This window comes from Bufo gargarizans, chromosome 2, assembly GCF_014858855.1.
Source record: "Bufo gargarizans isolate SCDJY-AF-19 chromosome 2, ASM1485885v1, whole genome shotgun sequence".
Classification (NCBI taxonomy): Eukaryota; Metazoa; Chordata; class Amphibia; order Anura; family Bufonidae; genus Bufo; species Bufo gargarizans.
This window is the reverse complement of record NC_058081.1, coordinates 52,393,499-52,412,635: the sequence shown is the minus strand read 5'-3', so window position 1 is coordinate 52,412,635 and position 19,137 is coordinate 52,393,499. Positions and strand designations below refer to the sequence as shown.

Here is a 19,137-nt window from a genome sequence, read left to right as displayed (position 1 = left end):
TTAATACAAACACACACTTGAACTCAAACACGCGAACGCTCACAAACTCACATTATTTGCCGGCTTGTATAAATGCAGCTCTCAAACCAGCCTGCTTTTTTTCCTCTGGATTCTATCTATCTATTATCTATCTTCTATCTCATATCTATCTATCTATCTGATAACAATTCTTTCTCGAAGTGCTTTGTAATGACCGTTTTTTCCTGATTTGAGCGCTCATACTTCATGCCTCCAGTGACACACGCACTGGTTCACATTCAGCAGGAGGAATGTTACCCGCGCTATGTGAATTATAAAGATAAGGCTACGAATTTTCTACGAATCTGCATCCGTTCAGAACTGATCCGTTTGTATTATCTGTAACATAGCCAAGAAGGATCTGTCTTGAACACCATTGAAAGTCAATGGAGGACGGATCCGTTTTCTATTGTGTCAGTGAAAACAGATCCGTCCCCATTGACTTACATTGTGTGCCAGGACGGATCCGTTTGGCTCAGTTTCATCAGACAGACACCAAAACGTTGGTGTCCGCCTCCAAAGCGGAATGGAGACTGAACTGATGCATTCTGAGCGGATCCTTTTCCATTCAGAATGCATTAGGGCAAAACTGACCCGTTTTGGACCGCTTGTCAGAGCCCTGAACGGATCTTACAAACGGAAAGACAAAACGCGAGTGTGAAAGTAGACTACTCGACTAATGTTTCCATACATGATCAGTAATGCGAGATCTGTTGCCGCCATACTACTATAGTTATATAGTGTCAGCATATGCCGTAGCGCTGTACGGAGATTGTCACTATTCAAATCTCCGGTGGTGCTCAGTTTCCTTCCTATCGCTGACACAACTCAAGGGCGAGTTTCCTAGTCAAAGCTCTTATAACATGGGCCGATCATGACACCAATGATCGGGGATGAACGACCATATGAACATTGGTTCCCGATGGTTGCCTCCTCTATCGGCCCCTAAACCATCGTAGGTCCAAAGTCGTCCACAGCCATGTCATCCACGGCAGCCATGTGGCCACAAGATACATGTCTGGGACCTGTGTGAGGACATGAGGCACGCTGTCATGAGATGGTATCATATAACCACCATGAATGGAGCATTTATACACAGCACCTGTGAAAGCTTGTATTATTCAAATGGGGCATCACAAAAAGCGGATCTCCGAACAGGTGCGCCATTAAAATGGTTAAAAAGCTAGTAAGATATTTTACACCGTACTGGATTTGGCCGCGTTCACATATGCGCATACCCAGATCCCACCGTGCACTGCCGGATCCCCATTCACTGTAATGGGATCTGGACGCTTTCCGGCATATATGGCGGCTTTTAGATGGACAAAAATTGCTGTATTAAAAAATTGCTCCGGCCGAAAGTCGGCATATATGTCGGATACAGTGACCGGATCAGAGTGCTCGGATCAGATCACAAGGCAGATGTGAACCTGGCCTGTTTATAAATGACATCAGAGAATCCAGACCTACGAAATACAGATCCCCGCCCAAACCCCCTAAACAAACCCAGATTCAGACCGGGCAAGACCCCTAAACGACTACAGATCCAAGACCCCCTAAATACAGGACCCCCAAACAAACCCAGACTCAGACCCCCTAAATAAATACAGACCAGGCAAGACCCCTAAACGACTACAGATCCCCGACCAAACCCCCTAAATACAAGACCCCCAAACAAATACAGACCCAGACGCCCTAAAGAAATACACACGACTATACCCCTGAACTACAGATGCCAGACCCCCTAAATACAGAACCCCCAAATAAATCCAAACTCAGACCCCCTGAACAAATACACACTGGGCAAGACCCCTAAACTACAGAACCCCTAATATATTCACATGACTGTATATATTTTGCAGTCTGCAGCTGATGTCCGTGTTGCATCGTTTTTTGCTTTTGCGGACCCGTTGTAACCATGCCTATTCTTGTCTGCAGAGCGGACACGTATGGGCTCAAGCACATGGCCGTTATTTTTGTCAGCATTTTTTGCGGGTCGGATAAGGACCCATTCACTTCAATGTGGCCGCAAAATACCTGTTGCGCGGCACCGCAAAAAAATACATGTCCTATTCTTGTCCGTATTTCAGAAAAGGATAGGACGTTCGGTTCCGCATTTTGCATACCGCATAAACGGCTACGGCCATGTGCATGAGCCCTAGAGGACATGTTCTATCTTTTTTTGCGGGGCCACGGAATGGACATGGTGTGCTGTCCACATCTTTTGCGGCCCCATTAAAATCAATGGGTCCGCATCCAATCCACAAAAAATGTGGATCGGATGTGGACCAAAAAATACGTCCATAGGATGGGGCCTAAACAAATACAGACCCCTAAATAAATACACTCCCTGGGAAGACCCAGTGTTCACTAACTAGGCAGGAAAGCTGCTATTAAGCGGCAGCCATCCTGTCACCCAGCTTTCCCAGAAGCAGACAACACAATGTGGAGCATTTGCCTCATTTCAGTGAGAAGCAGCCTGATTGCCCGTAGCAACCAATCAGAATGCAGCTTCCATTTTTACAGCGCAGTTTAGAGGATAAGAGCCGTCTTCTGATTGGTTGCCACGGGCAACAAGGCTGTGAGTGATCCGGGGGTCAGAGAGTTTCGCAGGACGGTGCAGCCCGCGGAGCAGGAATGCGGTCCCCTGTGGTAATGGCCGGAGCTGGCACATCCTGGGGGAGGGCGGCGGCGATAATAGCATTTACACTGCCTGCCCCCCGCAGCCCTCATTGTAAGAGCGCCCCCTCCCCTCTATGTGCAACAGGCAGTGTGCTCCGCTATACTGGACGTGCGGACTAGTGCTGAGCCCGGGACCGCACAGCGCCGAGGAGCACAGCACACCTACGGTACCGGGGAGCAGAGCACTACAGCCGAGCACAGCACACCTACAGTACCGGGGAGCAGAGCACACCTACGGTACCGGGGAGCAGAGCACACCTACAGTACCGGGGAGCAGAGCACTACAGCCGAGCACACCTACAGTACCGGGGAGCAGAGCACACCTACAGTACCGGGGAGCAGAGCACACCTACGGTACCGGGGAGCAGAGTACCGGGGAGCAGAGTACACCTACAGTACCGGGGAGCAGAGCACTACAGCCGAGCACACCTACAGTACCGGGGAGCAGAGTACACCTACGGTACCGGGGAGCAGAGCACAGAACCTAGGACTGTACACAGTGGAGCTCACAATGTTCGGTAAGTACCTGATATATCTCCTATCTATCAAATCAATAAAGCTTTATTGTCCAGTCTAAAATTATACATTAGTATAACCAAAGCATGTGGGAAATATCTGTCTATTTATTACCTATCTATCTATATACTATCTATCATCTATTATCTAAATATCTATCTCATATCTATTATCTATCTATTATCTATCTATTATCTATCTATTATCTATCTATCTATTATCTATCTATCTATCTATTATCTATCTATCTATCTATCTATCTGTCTATCTATTATCTATCTATCTATTATCTATCTATCTATCTATCTATCTATCTATTATCTATCTATCTATCTCATATCTATTATCTATCTATCTCATATCTATCTATTATCTATCTATCTATTATCTATCTATCTATCTATCTATCTATCTGTCTATCTATTATCTATCTATCTAAAAGGCACATAATGAGGCAGCACTCCATATTAACCCTTTGCTACAGGTTGGAGCGCTGCCCCATTATTTCCCTTTTGGAGATTATTATGGCCTCGGGTGCCTGCAGTACATGAGGATAGCCGGCATTTTTCACAACTGCTGCTTTTAGTTTTTTCTATCTGTCTCTTCCATATGTATCTGATCAGGGATGATTGTTGTACTTGGTATTCGCAGTGAGATTTTAACCCCTTGCTCCCAGTGTGGGGTCGGGGTGAGGTCCTCCGGTGACCTCCCGCTCGCTGTAGATATGTTTCCTGCATCTCTTAACAATATCCAAGAACAACATCATGTGTTTTCGTTCACTGATGGCCGGCGGTGTTACTAAGATTTGTGCTGTGCTCTGGAATTCTTCTTTTCCTCCTTCATCTTGGAAGAGAACGTTGTGGTCTTTGGCCCCAAATGATTTTTCTTCATGGAACCCCCCCCTCCCCGTCCTCCCGGGCACACGGGGGTCAGGGCAAGTGAGGCTCCTCCACATCTCTGCCTCCCTTTCACATCCATGGAAGTCCGTCCATGTTTCATCAGTGAAGACGTCCGTGAAGGACCTGTATTTGGTCCGTGTATCCGTTTTATGCCTTCCGTGTGTCATCCGTGTTCTATGTTGAGCTGCAAATTCATTTCCTGACCACCTCCAGCCAGTGACCGACAGAACATGGACATCATCAGTGGTTTTCACGGCCCCACAGACTTCAATGGGCTTGTTCTGTCCTCCTCACAGACCAGTGGTGCACTGACCCACAGTGATGTGTGAGCACATTCAAATCAATGGGCACGTGTGCTGTCCGTCAGAAAACATGGAAATGTGAACAAGGCCTAACCCTGTGCCATGTACGTGGACTGAGTGACACGTGGCTGACAGCAGCGAGCTGTTATCTATCCTCCATCTATCCATTATCTACTAGACTGTCCCGGCTGTGAGGGGACCATTATGAGGTGACATGTTTGGAGATGCAGTCGCCCTTGGCCGGGGTTGTGCTCCGTTATCTGAGCGCTGTCTTGTAGATCCTGGCTGATGGCTGCCTATAACCAGAGAACGTACTGTCTCTTTCTGTCTCCTGCTGTCTCCTTTTGTCTCTTTTCATCTCCTGCTGTCTCCTGCTGTCTCTTTCTGTCTTCTGCTGTCTCTTGCTGTCTTCTGCTGTCTATTTCTGTCTCCTGCTGTCTCTTTCTGTCTCCTGCTGTCTCTTTCTGCCTCCTGCTGTTTCTTGTTGTCTCCTGCTGTCTCTTGTTGTCTCCTGCTGTCTCTTGTCTCCTGCTGTCTTCTGCTGTTTCCTGCTGTCTCTTGTCTCCTGCTGTCTCTTGGTGTCTCTTTCTGTCTCTTGGTGTCTCTTTCTGTCTCCTGCTGTCTCTTGGTGTCTCTTTTTGTCTTCTGCTGTCTCTTTCTGTCTCCTGTTGTCTCTTGCTGTCTTCTTCTGTCTCTTGCTGTCTCCTGTTGTCTCCTGCTATCTCTTGCTGTCTCCTGCTGTCTCTTTCTGTCTCTTGTTGTCTTCTGCTGTCGTCTTTTGCTGTCTCTTGCTGTTTTTTGCTGTCTCGCTGTCTCCTGCTGTTTGTTTTTTGCTGTCTCTTGCTGTCTCCTGCTGTTTCTTGCTGTCTCCTGCTGTTTCTTGCTGTCTCCTGCTGTTTTTTGCTGTCTCCCGCTGTTTTTTGCTGTCTCCCGCTTGTCTCTTGCTGTCTCCTGTTGTTTCCCACTGTCTCCTGCTGTCTCCCGCTGTCTTCTGCTGTCCACTACTGTTCCCCGCTGTCTTCTGCTGTCTCCCGCTGTCTCCTGCTGTTCCCCGCTGTCTTCTGCTGTCTCTTGCTGTCTCCTGCTGTCTCTTGCTGTCTCTTGCTGTCTCCTGCTGTCTCCTACTGTCTTCTGCTGTCTCTTACTGTCTCTTGCTGTCTTCTGCTGTCTCCTGCTGTCTCTTGCTGTCTTCTGCTGTCTCCTACTGTTCCCCGCTGTCTTCTGCTTTCTCCTGCTGTCTCCTGCTGTTCCCCGCTGTCTTCTGCTGTGTCTTGCTGTCTTCTGCTGTCTCCTGCTGTCTCTTGCTGTCTTCTGCTGTCTCTTGCTGTCTCCTGCTGTCTCCTGCTGTTCCCCGCTGTCTTCTGCTGTGTCTTGCTGTCTCCTGCTGTCTCTTGCTGTCTCTTACTGTCTCCTGCTGTCTCTTACTGTCTTCTGCTGTCTCTTACTGTCTTCTGCTGTCTCACCATGCCTCCACCGGGGTGACATCAGCCGGGGAGCACCCAGGCCACGTGCCCACGGTCCCGGACTGCTTGCAGGGGCCGGTGGCATCCCCACGTCCCCACACAGCGGCTGACATTACTGCACTCACTAAGGTGATCACTGATAGCACAATATTCTACCCTCTGTGCAGGATATCTGTTTGCTGTCAGTGAATGAGAACACTCTCCCTTCAGAGGCAGTAAACCTGTATATAGCCAGAGGTGCCACCCCTGATCTGTAATCTGCAGCGGGAAGGAAGCTGGCATAGATCTCAGGTACAATCTCCACCATGCACCTGGCATATACCTGGCACCACCCACTCCCCGGGGCTTATAACCCTCCAGAATATGCACACTTCAGTATAAGAGGGGTGTGCGCCAAACTCCGCCAAGTCCTGATGCCAGTCTACTGCCCTATAGGAGTTGGTTAATGCTCCCCGCCCCTAATGTCTATAGAGAGCTCGTCTGAGACATGGGTGGCAGTCAGATAGGTGCAGTCCCACCTCTGGGACCCGCTCCTCTCCCCAGAACGGGACCTCCGAATAAGCAGAGAGCAGCCGCGCATGCGCAGTTGCCCTCCATTCATTACTATGGGACTTTCGAAAATAGCCAAGCTCGCTGGCTCAGCTATTTCCAGAACCCCCGGTAGAAATGAATGGCGGTCTCGCCCGTATGCACGGTCTGCTCTCCTCTTTCGGGGGCCCCTTTCTGGAGATAGGTGCTGGTCCCAGAGGTATGAGCTGCACCTCTCTGACATTGGTGGCGTATCCTAGCGATATCCCACCGGTGTGTGTGATAGGACAACCCCTTTAAGCCTGACAGCAGTGGTGGTCATCCTGCCTCTCTCCAGCTGTTGCGAACCTACAACTCCCATCGTGTAGTCTTGCTGGGATTTGTAGTCTGGGAACAGCTGTTGTTTGAGAAGGCGTTGTATGTGGGTGACACCATCACGCGAAGCGGATTATTGTGTGTCGGGAGAACATCTGCTCGGGATCAGTGTACATCAGACCAGGCACGCATCTCCATCCCCACCGCAGGCCGGCGCCTGGGGGCCCCTTACCAGTTAATCACCTCCCATGATGCCTGTGGTGGGCTCTGCAGATCAAAGCCTTGTGGCCCCCCTCCTGCCGGGCCATTGTGATCAGAGAGGACTTCACATCTACATAAGAAGCAAGGCCGGATTCAAATGAAACTACCCAAAAACCAAGGGTTCTACTGAACGGACATCCCGGGTGATACCCGTGTATATGGGGCTTAGGTACTCCATGTACTGCCTTAGGGTGCTCTGTGTGGCCCTGTGTTAGAGGGCCCCACCAGTAGGGCGCAGCACCAGTGTACCTGCGCGGCGGGTGGCCAAGGCTTCAGCATTCACCTGAAGGACGGAGGAGGCATGGCTTAAAGGGGTGGTGCCAAGTATAAAAGTCACCCCCTATCCACAGATAGGTCCGAACTCTGGGACCCCTACCAGTCTATTAGTTATCCCCTGTCGTAACTTTTATGCTCGGCACAATTACGATAGGTGATAGGCACTGATTTTGGCAGAAATCTGCCATATTTTTCTCATCCTCTTGAAAAGGGTTGTCCTGCTTTTGGACTACGCTCAGAATAGCCGGCAGTGGTCAGATACCCGGCACCGCCGACCGTCAGCTGTTCGTCGGCCTGGGATCGGGCCCGTCGTCACCAGCTACCGCCACTGCGCAGGAGACGGAGCTATGTGCCTCGAGAGCTTTCTTTCAGTGCCGGAGCTACGCCAAAACAGCTGACAGTTGGGGGTGCCAGGTATCGGACGGCTGCCGATTGGCTAGTGATGGCCTGGTCTGAGGACTAGTAACAGCTGGCACCCCCTAGAGGGGGGAGGCTCCTGCTGCAGCCAGGACTGGGGCGTACAGGACACTTACAGAAGATTTCCATATATTTTACAGTTGCAAAAGAGGAGAATAATGGGGGACGGGATATTTGGGACTGTGAGTATGGTCCCGTTTATTAGTGCTAGTCCCTGCAGTCAGTGCTAGTCCTCACCTCTCTGGACTAGCAGTACACAACATGAGATTGTCTCAGTCTTCTGATGAGATTTACAACAGTCCCTGACCCACACTACTTTATATACAAAGGATTTGGCCTGACAACCTCCCCCCCCCCTCAGTTATCTGCGGCCTTTTGTCAGGGCTGTTTGGAGAAGGGCTTTATGAGTGTGAGGAGCATCAGATAAGACTGTTATCCCAGCCCTGGAGATCAGCGGTGGTCACTTAGATAAACAGCAGAGGGTTGTCCAGCTCCAGGGCGGTTACAGTAACCCGATCCTTGTTTTTACTGAGAATTGTGCAAAGTCCTCAAGTTGGCTCTGAGGAGCCTTAAAGGACTCGGACTTCCAACGTTTGTTTTAGCATCTACAGCCAGATTGGAAAAGGAACACGTAAGCCACGGGGGTTACGATGTCTCACAAGTGGGCACCCTGAGGCGGGTCTTAAAGGGGATGTCCACCTTCACATTTTTAACATACAGTTGAGTCAACACGACTGCCATTTAAGAGGCACAATTATACATCACAAGCGTGTCAAGGACAAAGTGATAAACTAGCCCTGTGTGTTCGATGACAAAGGGGGAGATTGTCACCCGTCCAAGTCCAGCAGACGGCTACAGGAGCAGCCCTGCCGGAGCCCACCGCGTCTGGGGTAGCCGGATGGCGTAGTTCACCTCTGGAGCCACTGACTATAATGCAAGCACTGGTTTTTGTCCGGCTGAATCCCAGCAATCATGCCGTAAGCCAGCACAAACCGCGCCGGGTCCCATTATGGTCAGTGGGGTCTGGCGGCGCTCTGGCCCATACAATAACGGATATGTGAAAGTGGCCGAAGTGTTCTTCTCACGTAGATGATAGTATGAGAAAAAGAGAGAACGTTAAAGATGTTTTTTAGGATTTTATAACGTATGACCTATCCTCTGATCGGTGGGAGTCCGGGACCCCCCACGAACAGCTGTGCCAAGCACAGCGCCGTACATTGTATAGTGGTGGTGCTTGGTATCACAGCTCAGCCCCATTCATTTCTATGCGGCTGAGCTGCTCCTAGACCACGTGACAGATGAGTGTGACGTTACTGGCCTAAGCTAAGCTGCAAGAAGGCCGCGGCGCTGCTGCAAACACCAGTGGCTTCTCAAACAGCTGGTCGGTGGGAGTTTCCAGGTGTCGGACCCCCACCGATCAGATACTGATGACTTATCCAGAGGAAAATCCTTTAAAGGAAAGAGATAGTCAAGCACCATTTTATACTTGTCCTGAGTTATATCCTGTATTATACTCCGGAGCTGCACTCACTATACTGCTGGTTGGGTTAACAGTGTACATACATTACATTACTTCTCCTGTACTGATCCTGAGTTATATCCTGTATTATAATCCAGAGCTGCACTCACTATTCTGCGGGTGGAATCACTGAGGGGTATTTGCTAATGTCTTTACACCACAATAGTAGCGCAAAAAAGGCGCTGACTATGTGTCATATGTGTGCAATAATTTGCGAATCCTTAAAGGGGTACTCCGAGAATCATTTAAAATTGCTGCCAACAACCTGTCCTAGAATGTGAGCAGCACTGGTTGCCACCACTTGCAGAGCTGCCTAGGGGGGTGAGGGTAGCAGGGCCTCACCACATTGTACACTCTGCCTCTTACATATACTACATATTGGTGAGTGCTCCTGTCAGGCTGCTCAGCTATGATGACATATCATAGGCAGGATCACATCATTACATCTATTGTAGATCAGTGCAGTGTGTAGTGAGACCCTTCAGGATGCTCAGCCATGATGACATATCATAGGCAGGATCACATCATTACATCTATTGTAGAGCGGTGCAGTGTGTAGTGAGACCCTTAAGGCTGCTCAGCTATGATGACATATCATAGGCAGGATCACATCATTACATCTATTGTAGAGCAGTGCAGTGTGTAGTGAGACCCTTCAGGCTGCTCAGCCATAATGACATATCATAGGCAGGATCACATCATTACATCTATTGTAGAGCAGTGCAGTGTGTAGTGAAACCGCTCAGGCTGCTCAGCCATGATGGCATATCATAGGCAGGATCGCATCATTACCATCTATTGTAGAGCGGTGCAGTGTGTAGTGAGGCCACGCCCCCGCTACCCCCTAGGCCAGAGGTAGGCAATCTCCAGCTCCAAGCTGTTGTGAAACTACAATTCCCAGCATGCTCCATTCATTTCTATGAGAGTTCTTAGAAGAGCAGAGCAAGTATGCATACTGGGAGTTGTAGTTTCACAACAGCTGGGAGCCAGAGGTTGCCTACCCCTGCCCTAGGCAGCCCTGCAAGTGGTGACAACCAGTCCTGTTCACATTCTAAGACAGGTTGCTAGGGGCCATTTTCAATAATTCCCGGAGAACCCCTTTAAGCTTCTCACCACTTCTCTGAACACAGGCTATATGCTGGGACGTCTTTCCAGCAGTCTAGGGTTCCCGACAGTCGGACTCCCCCCTGACACTGACTTCAAATTCTTTGTGACTGAATATTTCAGTGCCACCTATAGAAGGAAGTGCAGGCCTCATGTACCGTGCGTCATGGTGTGGAGAGAGCGTGTCACTGAGACTGTGCGGTCACAGGGAAGTAATGGAAACGACGTCCTCACCACATTACTGTGCATGTGAGTGATTGAGACTGAAAATGGCACGTTCTGAACCTCAGTTTCTCCATGCTGCCAACCACTGCGGGTGCCCAGCCCGTGCCACAGATCGCCGCTTCAGCCCACATCATGGAAATCTAAGGATTCAAAGAGCCTGGAATCTGAGGTGTCTGTCTGAGGTTCATGGCTTTCATAGAAACTGAGGTGTCACTTACCTCTCTATCTGGATATAGCTGTGATTTTTCATTGCTATGCTATGGGCTGAGACACCATGCCTGTCCATGTCCTGTAGCCTACTGTTCTACTACGGTACATGGTGGCTTTTACCATGCAATGGCCTGAAGGACCATGGTTAGTAACGTCTCGTAGCCCACTCGTATATGTTGGGCTGGAGGACCATGGTGCAGTCTCATAGCTCACTCCTATATAGTGGACTGGAGGACCATGGTGCAGTCTGATATTCCACATCTATATGGTGGGCTGGAGGACCATGGTGCAGTCCGATATTCCACATCTATATGGTGGACTGGAGGACCATGGTGCCGTCTCATAGCCCACTCCTATATGGTGGGCTGGAGGACCATAGTGCAGTCTGATATTCCACATATATATGGTGGACTGGAGGACCATGGTGCAGTCTCATAGCCCACATCTATATGGTGGGCTGGAGGACCATAGTGCAGTCTGATATTCCACATCTATATGGTGGGCTGGAGGGCCATGGTGCAGTCTGATATTCCACATCTATATGGTGGGCTGGAGAACCATGGAGCAGTCTTATAACCCATTCCTAAATGGTGGGCTAGAGAACCATGGTTGGTAACGTCTCATAGCCCACTCTTATAAGGTGACTTTTATTATACAATGTACTGGAGGACCATGGTGCAGTCTCATAGCCCATTCCTATATGGTAGCTTTTACCATACAGTGGACTGGAGGACCATGGTGCAGTCTCATAGCCTACTCCTATATGGTGACTTTTTCCATACAGTGGGCTGGTGGACCATGGGGGTTTTGTAGCTCACTCCTATATAGTGGCTTGTTCCATACACTTTGCCATTGCTGCTGCTATACTACTTGATGGATTTTGCTGCACAGTGGACTAAGGAACCTTGTGCAGTATCATAGCCCACTGTTTCACGTGCTGGTTTTTGCCATGAAGGTTCCTGAAGGACCATTCCTAGTGCAGACGCATAGCCCACTGCTATTTTACATGGTGGCACTTGCCATGCTCTGGTCTGAGTGACAATACATGGTGCAGTCTCCTTGTCCACTGAAATGCATTAAAATGACTCATCCCCCTGTGATCGGCACATAAGGGGCAACCGAAACCCCTGCTGGGTTGTCTGGAGTGTTTATTCTACATTTGTGGCCTCACTGTTGTGTAAATGGTTATTAGGATGAGGTCTATGGCCGATATTACCATTTGTAGAGGGTAGGCATGCTGCCTCTACACGACAATGACCATCTGGGTAGGAAGTAGGAGGACAATATCCTCCATGAGTACACAGTTCTCTACAGGTTTGTCTTCTCTTGGTAGGAGGGTGTTAACTGTAACCTGAGCACAGACCCAAGAGGTGTGCTTCTCAGGAAAGGTGAGGTCCTCCCCCCTGTCACACCTTACTGGTGGCTGGTATTTGGAAATAGTCAGGTCTGTACCGGCAGGCAGCGGCTTGTATGTCAGCAGTTACACTGTGCGCCTCATAAGGGGAGGAGAAGCAGCTCGCTGGGACCTAATGGAAGGACTGAAGGAGCTGAGGGCAACAACAGGATGACTACGATAGCCACCAACAGTGGTAAGAGTGGAGCTGGAAGCTCATGGAAAACCATGGTGTGGAGAGAGGAGTACGGGGGGGGGGGGGGGGGGGGTAGTTATATCATGTAGTCCATGACACAGGAGTAGATTGGGAGGGGCACCGAGACAAGCGTTGAAGGAGAAGCCTACCTAAAGTGTCCGTTCCGAGGGCCTTGGGTGGCAGTGGTTGTCGTGATGCATGAATGACACAGAAAGAACTGGTTTGGAGGTTTCTGGAGACAATGACATGGGTGGTGGTGTCCTGTAGTAGGGTCAAGGCGGAAACACAGCACGGGACATTGTAGCTGTACATGTATGTGGCCGTGTGGACCCTACTCAGTTGTTCGGAAAGCTGAGGTCCACCTAACCTGGCCATCATTACAGCCAAGGCGGTGGTTGCTACCCAGCTTTCCTAGACTCCGGAATGTCAAATCTATCTGCTTATCCCATACCTCTCTAAAACTAGGCCGATCCCCCTAGGTGACGAGCCCTGTGGGAGTCCCAGCAGCCGCCATAGTGTTACCCAGCTTTTCTACAAGCAGATAACACAACTTTCTAAGTACTGGTTTTAAAAGAACCCAGTGGGCTGTGTTAGGGTACGGCCATGCAGGCAGGGCAGCTGATCTGGCCGAAGTCCGTCACCACAAAAATCGCCTGAATTTCTTAATTTTTTTGTGTGGCTGCATTGCTTCCTGAACCACGGCGAACCTTTACATGCTGGGAGCAACAAACTGCTGCACAACTCAGGTTACGCTACAGGGTCCTCTTTACTTGTCCTGTAAATGCTGCAGATTTTCTGCTGTACAGGCAGGAGGGGGCAGGGCACGTCCCAGAGATTCTGTGTCATGCTCCGCCTCTTCATGCCTTGAACTAGGTATAAAACAGTGTTTCAGTGAGGCCTGGAGGGATCCTTTTAATATGGGGTCAGTAAATATAAGGGAAATCAGGCGGAGAGCTGTTCATGGACGTAGAGAGCTGTTCATGGACGTAGAGAGCTGTTCATGGACGTAGAGAGCTGTTCATGGACATAGAGAGCTGTTCATGGACGTAGAGAGCTGTTCATGGACGTAGAGCGCTGTTCATGGACGTAGAGCGCTGTTCATGGACGAAGAGAGCTGTTCATGGACGAAGAGAGCTGTTCATGGACGTAGAGAGCTGTTCATGGACGTAGAGAGCTGTTCATGGACGTAGAGCGCTGTTCATGGACGTAGAGCGCTGTTCATGGACGTAGAACGCTGTTCATGGACGTAGAACGCTGTTCATGGACGTAGAGAGCAGTTCATGGACGTAGAGAGCAGTTCATGGACGTAGAGAGCCGTTCATGGACGTAGAGAGCCGTTCATGGTGGTAGAGAGCCGTTCATGGAGGTAGAGAGCCGTTCATGGAGGTAGAGAGCCGTTCATGGACGTAGAGAGCCGTTCATGGACGTAGAGCGCCGTTCATGGACGTAGAGACCCGTTCATGGATGTAGAGAGCCGTTCATGGATGTAGAGAGCCGTTCATTGACGTAGAGAGCCGTTCATGGACGTAGAGAGCCGTTCATGGACGTAGAGCGCCGTTCATGGACGTAGAGAGCCGTTCATGGAGGTAGAGAGCCGTTCATGGAGGTAGAGAGCCGTTCATGGATGTAGAGAGCCGTTCATGGATGTAGAGAGCCGTTCATGGAGGTAGAGAGCCGTTCATGGACGTAGAGAGCCGTTCATGGACGTAGAGAGCCGTTCATGGAGGTAGAGAGCCGTTCATGGATGTAGAGAGCCGTTCATGGATGTAGAGAGCCGTTCATGGATGTAGAGAGCCGTTCATGGATGTAGAGAGCCGTTCATGGAGGTAGAGAGCCGTTCATGGAGGTAGAGAGCCGTTCATGGACGTAGAGAGCCGCTCATGGACGTAGAGAGCCGTTCATGGATGTAGAAACCCGTTCATGGACGTAGAGCACCGTTCATGGACGTAGAGAGCCGTTCATGGATGTAGAGAGCCGTTCATGGATGTAGAGACGAGCTATGTTTGGCCCAGTTGAAGCGCAGGAGGTCCGAATATTGCAGCTTCGTTGCGTATTGTATGGTGGGAGTCCTGTAAGGCAGACACAGTACTGAACCTGTTGATATCAGCAATGCATGCTGGGACTAGACATTTAAGGGGGCGTCCCGCAGGTGCTCATCTGTAGCATTGGGTTTTGTGTGGCTTCTGTAAAAATGTCTGGCCCTTATACATTACACACCTATTATATGCAGATTGTACCTGAGCAGCGCCTGATATTACCGTCCTTTCTGTTTGCTTTTATTAGATACGTGTAGACCACTTGTCTGTAGCCAGTCGTTGTGAGACTACAACTCCCAGCGTGTTGCAGCAAGGACACAGGCTTTAATCATACAGAAGTTACCCGTGTGCAGTGCACGGTCACACATATAAGAGTACATGAGAGTAACACACCAGGATGGCGATGTAATGTGTATGGAGGATGTGGCAGATGTCATAAGAAGGATTGGGCATGTTGGATTTCAAAATGGCCAATCATTTGTTTTCATGGCCCATTGAGAACACATGAATATGTATGGGGGAGGGGGGGGGGGTTCAGATGGAACTGTCTGAGTGAGGGATATTGACTGTTCATGCCACCTTAGGCTACTTTCACACTTGCGTTCGTCGGTCCGCTCGTGAACTCCGTTTGAAGGAGCTCACGAGCGGACCCGAACGCCTCCGTCCAGCCCTGATGCAGTCTGGATGGAGCGGATCCGCTCAGACTGCATCAGTCTGGCGGCGTTCAGCCTCCGCTCCGCTCGCCTCCGCATGGCCAGGCGGACAGCTGAACGCTGCGTTCAGCTGTCCGCCTGGCCGTGCGGAGGCGAGCGGATCCGTTCAGACTTACAATGTAAGTCAATGGGAACGGATCCGCTTGAAGATGACACCATATGGCTCAATCTTCAAGCGGATCCGTCCCCCATTGACTTTACATTGAAGGTCTGAACGGATCCGCTCAGGCTACTTTCAGACTTAGAAATTTTTCTAAGTTATTAATGCAGACGGATCCGTACTGAACGGAGCCTCCGTCTGCATTAATATGATCGGATCCGTTCAGAACGGATCCGATCAAGTGCAAGTGTGGAAGTAGCCTTAAAGAGGACCCGTCCCCTCTCCTGACATGTCTGCATCACTAACTGCAGGCATCCCCCACGTAATAACAATTCTGGAGCATCTATTCTTATATATCTATTTTGTACCATTCCTTTAATTTTCCTGCTAGAAGTTATGAATTAATTACTAGCAGTTTGCAATAAAGGTCCAGCTGAGTGGTACCAGTTGAGGGCGTGTCCCTGCACTGTCTGACACTAGCAGCACACATCCCCAACTGTTAACATCCAGCTGGACCTTCACTGCAAAGTGCAAGGAATGAATTCATAACTTCTAGCGGGAATAATTCAGGAAGTAGTAGTGACTAAAGGAGAGGGCAGAGGTCCTAACGTATTAGAAGGTTGGTACGTCCTACGTATTAGACATATTAGAAGGTTGGTCCATCCCACCAAAATCCCCAGGTTGGACTGAAGTTCATCTACAATGTATTTCCTGAGTGTATTCTTTAAAGAAGATGACCTGATAAGTGAGATGTGAGGAGACGTCTTATCTCTAGACTGTTGTGTCTGGTGACCGCCTGTCCCATCATGTCCTCTCATTAACACTACACTCATTGTTACCTATCAGGATTATATATTTTTGTAGTCTATTTAAAGCCAGCGTCCTGCTAATTAAAAGGAAAGTATACGGCGTGGGTGGCAGATAAGTGTATAGGGGTGGTGGGTGGATGCAGAACTGTGAATGGGTAGGGGGGAGGTTCATGCTGCAGGTACCCCCATGATCAGCTGTTAGATAGGTGCCGGCTGTACCCTCTGACTTTGGTGGGACTGGTTGACCACCTAATATGTATGGTGGTCTCCCAACCCTAATGGCAGATGGTGAGAAGATAAGGGTTGGACTATTGGATTTTATTCACTTGTGGTGTTTTCTCCCTCCATTCAGGACACATGTAAACTCAGCCGGGTGTGCATGTATGTGGGAGGGTCGGCGATGTAAGCTCAGCCGGGTGTGCATGTATGTGGGAGGGTCGGCGATGTAAGCTCAGCCGGGTGTGCATGTATGTGGGAGGGTCAGCGATGTAAGCTCAGCCGGGTGTGCATGTATGTGGGAGGGTTGGCGATGTAAGCTCAGCCGGGTGTGCATGTATGTGGGAGGGTTGGCGATGTAAGCTCAGCAGGGTGTGCATGTATGTGGGAGGGTCGGCGATGTAAGCTCAGCCGGGTGTGCATGTGTGTGGGAGGGTCGGCGATGTAAGCTCAGCCGGGTCTGCATGTGTGTGGGAGGGTCGGCGATGTAAGCTCAGCCGGGTCTGCATGTATGTGGGAGGGTCGGCGATGTAAGCTCAGCCGGGTGTGCATGTATGTGGGAGGGTCGGCGATGTAAGCTCAGCAGGGTGTGCATGTATGTGGGAGGGTCAGCGATGTAAGCTCAGTAGGGTGTGCATGTATGTGGGAGGGTTGGCGATGTAAGCTCAGCCGGGTGTGCATGTGTGTGGGAAGGTCGGCGATGTAAGCTCAGCCGGGTGTGCATGTATGTGGGAGGGTCGGCGATGTAAGCTCAGCCAGGTGTGCATGTGTGTGGGAGGGTCGGCGATGTAAGCTCAGGCGGGTGTGCATGTATGTGGGAGGGTCGGCGATGTAAGCTCAGCAGAGTGTGCATGTGTGGGGGAGGGTCGGCGATGTAAGCTCAGCCGGGTGTGCATGTGTGGGGGAGGGTCGGCGATGTAAGCTCAGACGGGTGTGCATGTATGTGGGAGGGTCAGCGATGTAAGCTCAGCCGGGTGTGCATGTGTGTGGGAGGGTCGGCGATGTAAGCTCAGGCGGGTGTGCATGTATGTGGGAGGGTCGGCGATGTAAGCTGAGCCGGGTGTGCATTTGTGTGGGAGGGTCGGCGATGTAAGCTCAGCTGGGTGTGCATGTATGTGGGAGGGTCAGCAATGTAAGCTCAGCCGGGTGTGCATGTGTGTGGGAAGGTCGGCGATGTAAGCTCAGCCGGGTGTGCATTTGTGTGGGAGGGTCGGCGATGTAAGCTCAGCCGGGTGTGCATGTATGTGGGAGGGTCGGCGATGTAAGCTCAGCCGGGTGTGCATGTGTGTGGGAAGGTCGGCGATGTAAGCTCAGCCGGGTGTGCATTTGTGTGGGGGGGTCGGCGATGTAAGCTCAGCAGAGTGTGCATGTGTGTGGGAGGGTCGGCGATGTAAGCTCAGCCGGGTGTGCATGTGTGTGGGAGAGTCGGCGATGTAAGCTCAGCCGGGTGTGCATGTGTGTGGGAGGGTCGGCGATGTAAGCTCAGACGGGTGTGCATGTATTTGGGAGGGTCGGCGATGTAAGCTCTGCCGGGTGTGCATGTGTGTGGGAGGGTCGGCGATGTAAGCTCAGCAGGGTGTGCATGTGTGTGGGAGGGTCGGCGATGTAAGCTCAGCCGGGTGTGCATGTGTGTGGGAGGGTCGGCGATGTAAGCTCAGCAGAGTGTGCATGTGTGTGGGAGGGTCGGCAGATGTCTACATGTCACACATGCACGGTGCATTCTCCTTCTCTTCAGGGCTCCCATTCTAATGATCAGTGCAGATCCGTACCTATCTGACATTGCTGGCATGTCCTAGAGATATGCCGTCAATGTCTGAGATGAGACAACCCCTTTAAACAGTTTGCCTCACCGCAGACAACCCCTTTTAAAAAAAGAGCCTCCATGTTGATCATCGATCGACGCAGGTCTGGCTGATTTTGCCATCGGTAGCCGGGCGTTTTCTCTGCAGTGGCCACTACAGGCGGGGTGAAGTACTACATGACTTATAGAGGAGGGTCTCCCCCTGTGATATAATTCATATGCCCTAGTGGGGCATACAGCTAGGGGGCTTTCAGCCACAAGCCCTTGTCGAGGGGTCACCCTTCTGGAAGCCCCATATATCAGCCAGAGCTGATGGAGCATTTCAGTGGTCTCCAAGCTGTCAGGGCATGCTGGAAGTTGTAGTTTTACACCAGCCTGATGTTGGGCCCCAGCAGTCCCAGCCTTGACTCCTGCTTGTCTGCTGAGACAATTGCTTGGCCTGCAGTTCCAGTCACTGTTGAGGGTAATGTATGTGGTGCTCAGATTATGACTGATGGGTAAGCCATGCGTCTCGGCTCTGTCCTCTTGGTATTTGTAGCCCCGTCTGACTATTGTTTGTGTTCCTCTCATTTACATCTCTATGCTGCCGCTTAATTGCCTTGTGCAGAGCCTCATTGTAGTATTGCCGGAGGGGGGCTGTGTGATTATATCTCACGTCTCCTTTTATCCTTGTTCTCGGTGTGTCCTTGGTTTTGTGTGACCACTTTAAGGCTGTATTGCACTGGTCAGTTTATCAGTAGATGATCGCTAACGAGCCCAATAGCCATCATTTGGCAGTGTAATACTGCCGCCGATTGCAATTCTGATTTTTAAGCCTGTATTACATTGAGCAAGCAAGTGTCGGGAGGGAAGCGTTCCTTCCCGGCAGTCGCCTGCTCGCTAGCGGAGGAGACTGCGGCTATTACATGCAGCGATCGCCTCCGCAGCCTGGGGAGGAGAGAACGCTATGCCATCGCTTGTCCCCATGCTGTATAGTGGTTGTGTCCCCATGCTGTATAGTTGTTGTGTCCCCATGCTGTATAGTGTCTTGTGTCCCCATTCTGTATAGTGGTCTGTGTCCCCCATGCTGTATAGTGGTTGTGTCCCCATGCTGTATAGTTGTTGTGTCCCCATGCTGTATAGTGTCTTGTGTCCCCAT

The 19,137-nt window shown here is 50.5% G+C and overlaps 1 protein-coding gene across 2 annotated transcripts in view; it reads left to right on the top strand.

Annotated features, from left to right (window-relative positions):
- The first annotated feature begins 2,711 nt into the window (after positions 1 to 2,711).
- Positions 2,712 to 19,137, top strand: part of LPAR2 (lysophosphatidic acid receptor 2) — a 37,935-nt gene continuing 21,509 nt past the window's right edge. The window contains exon 1 of one of the 2 annotated variants that reach the window (XM_044282903.1): positions 2,712 to 3,218. In XM_044282903.1, the coding sequence (XP_044138838.1) occupies positions 3,212 to 3,218 (7 nt within the window). In that variant the 5' untranslated portion in view covers positions 2,712 to 3,211. Of the gene's footprint in view, positions 3,219 to 12,175; positions 12,325 to 19,137 lie in introns of those variants that run through there. The other variant, XM_044282902.1, reaches the window with a different exon arrangement.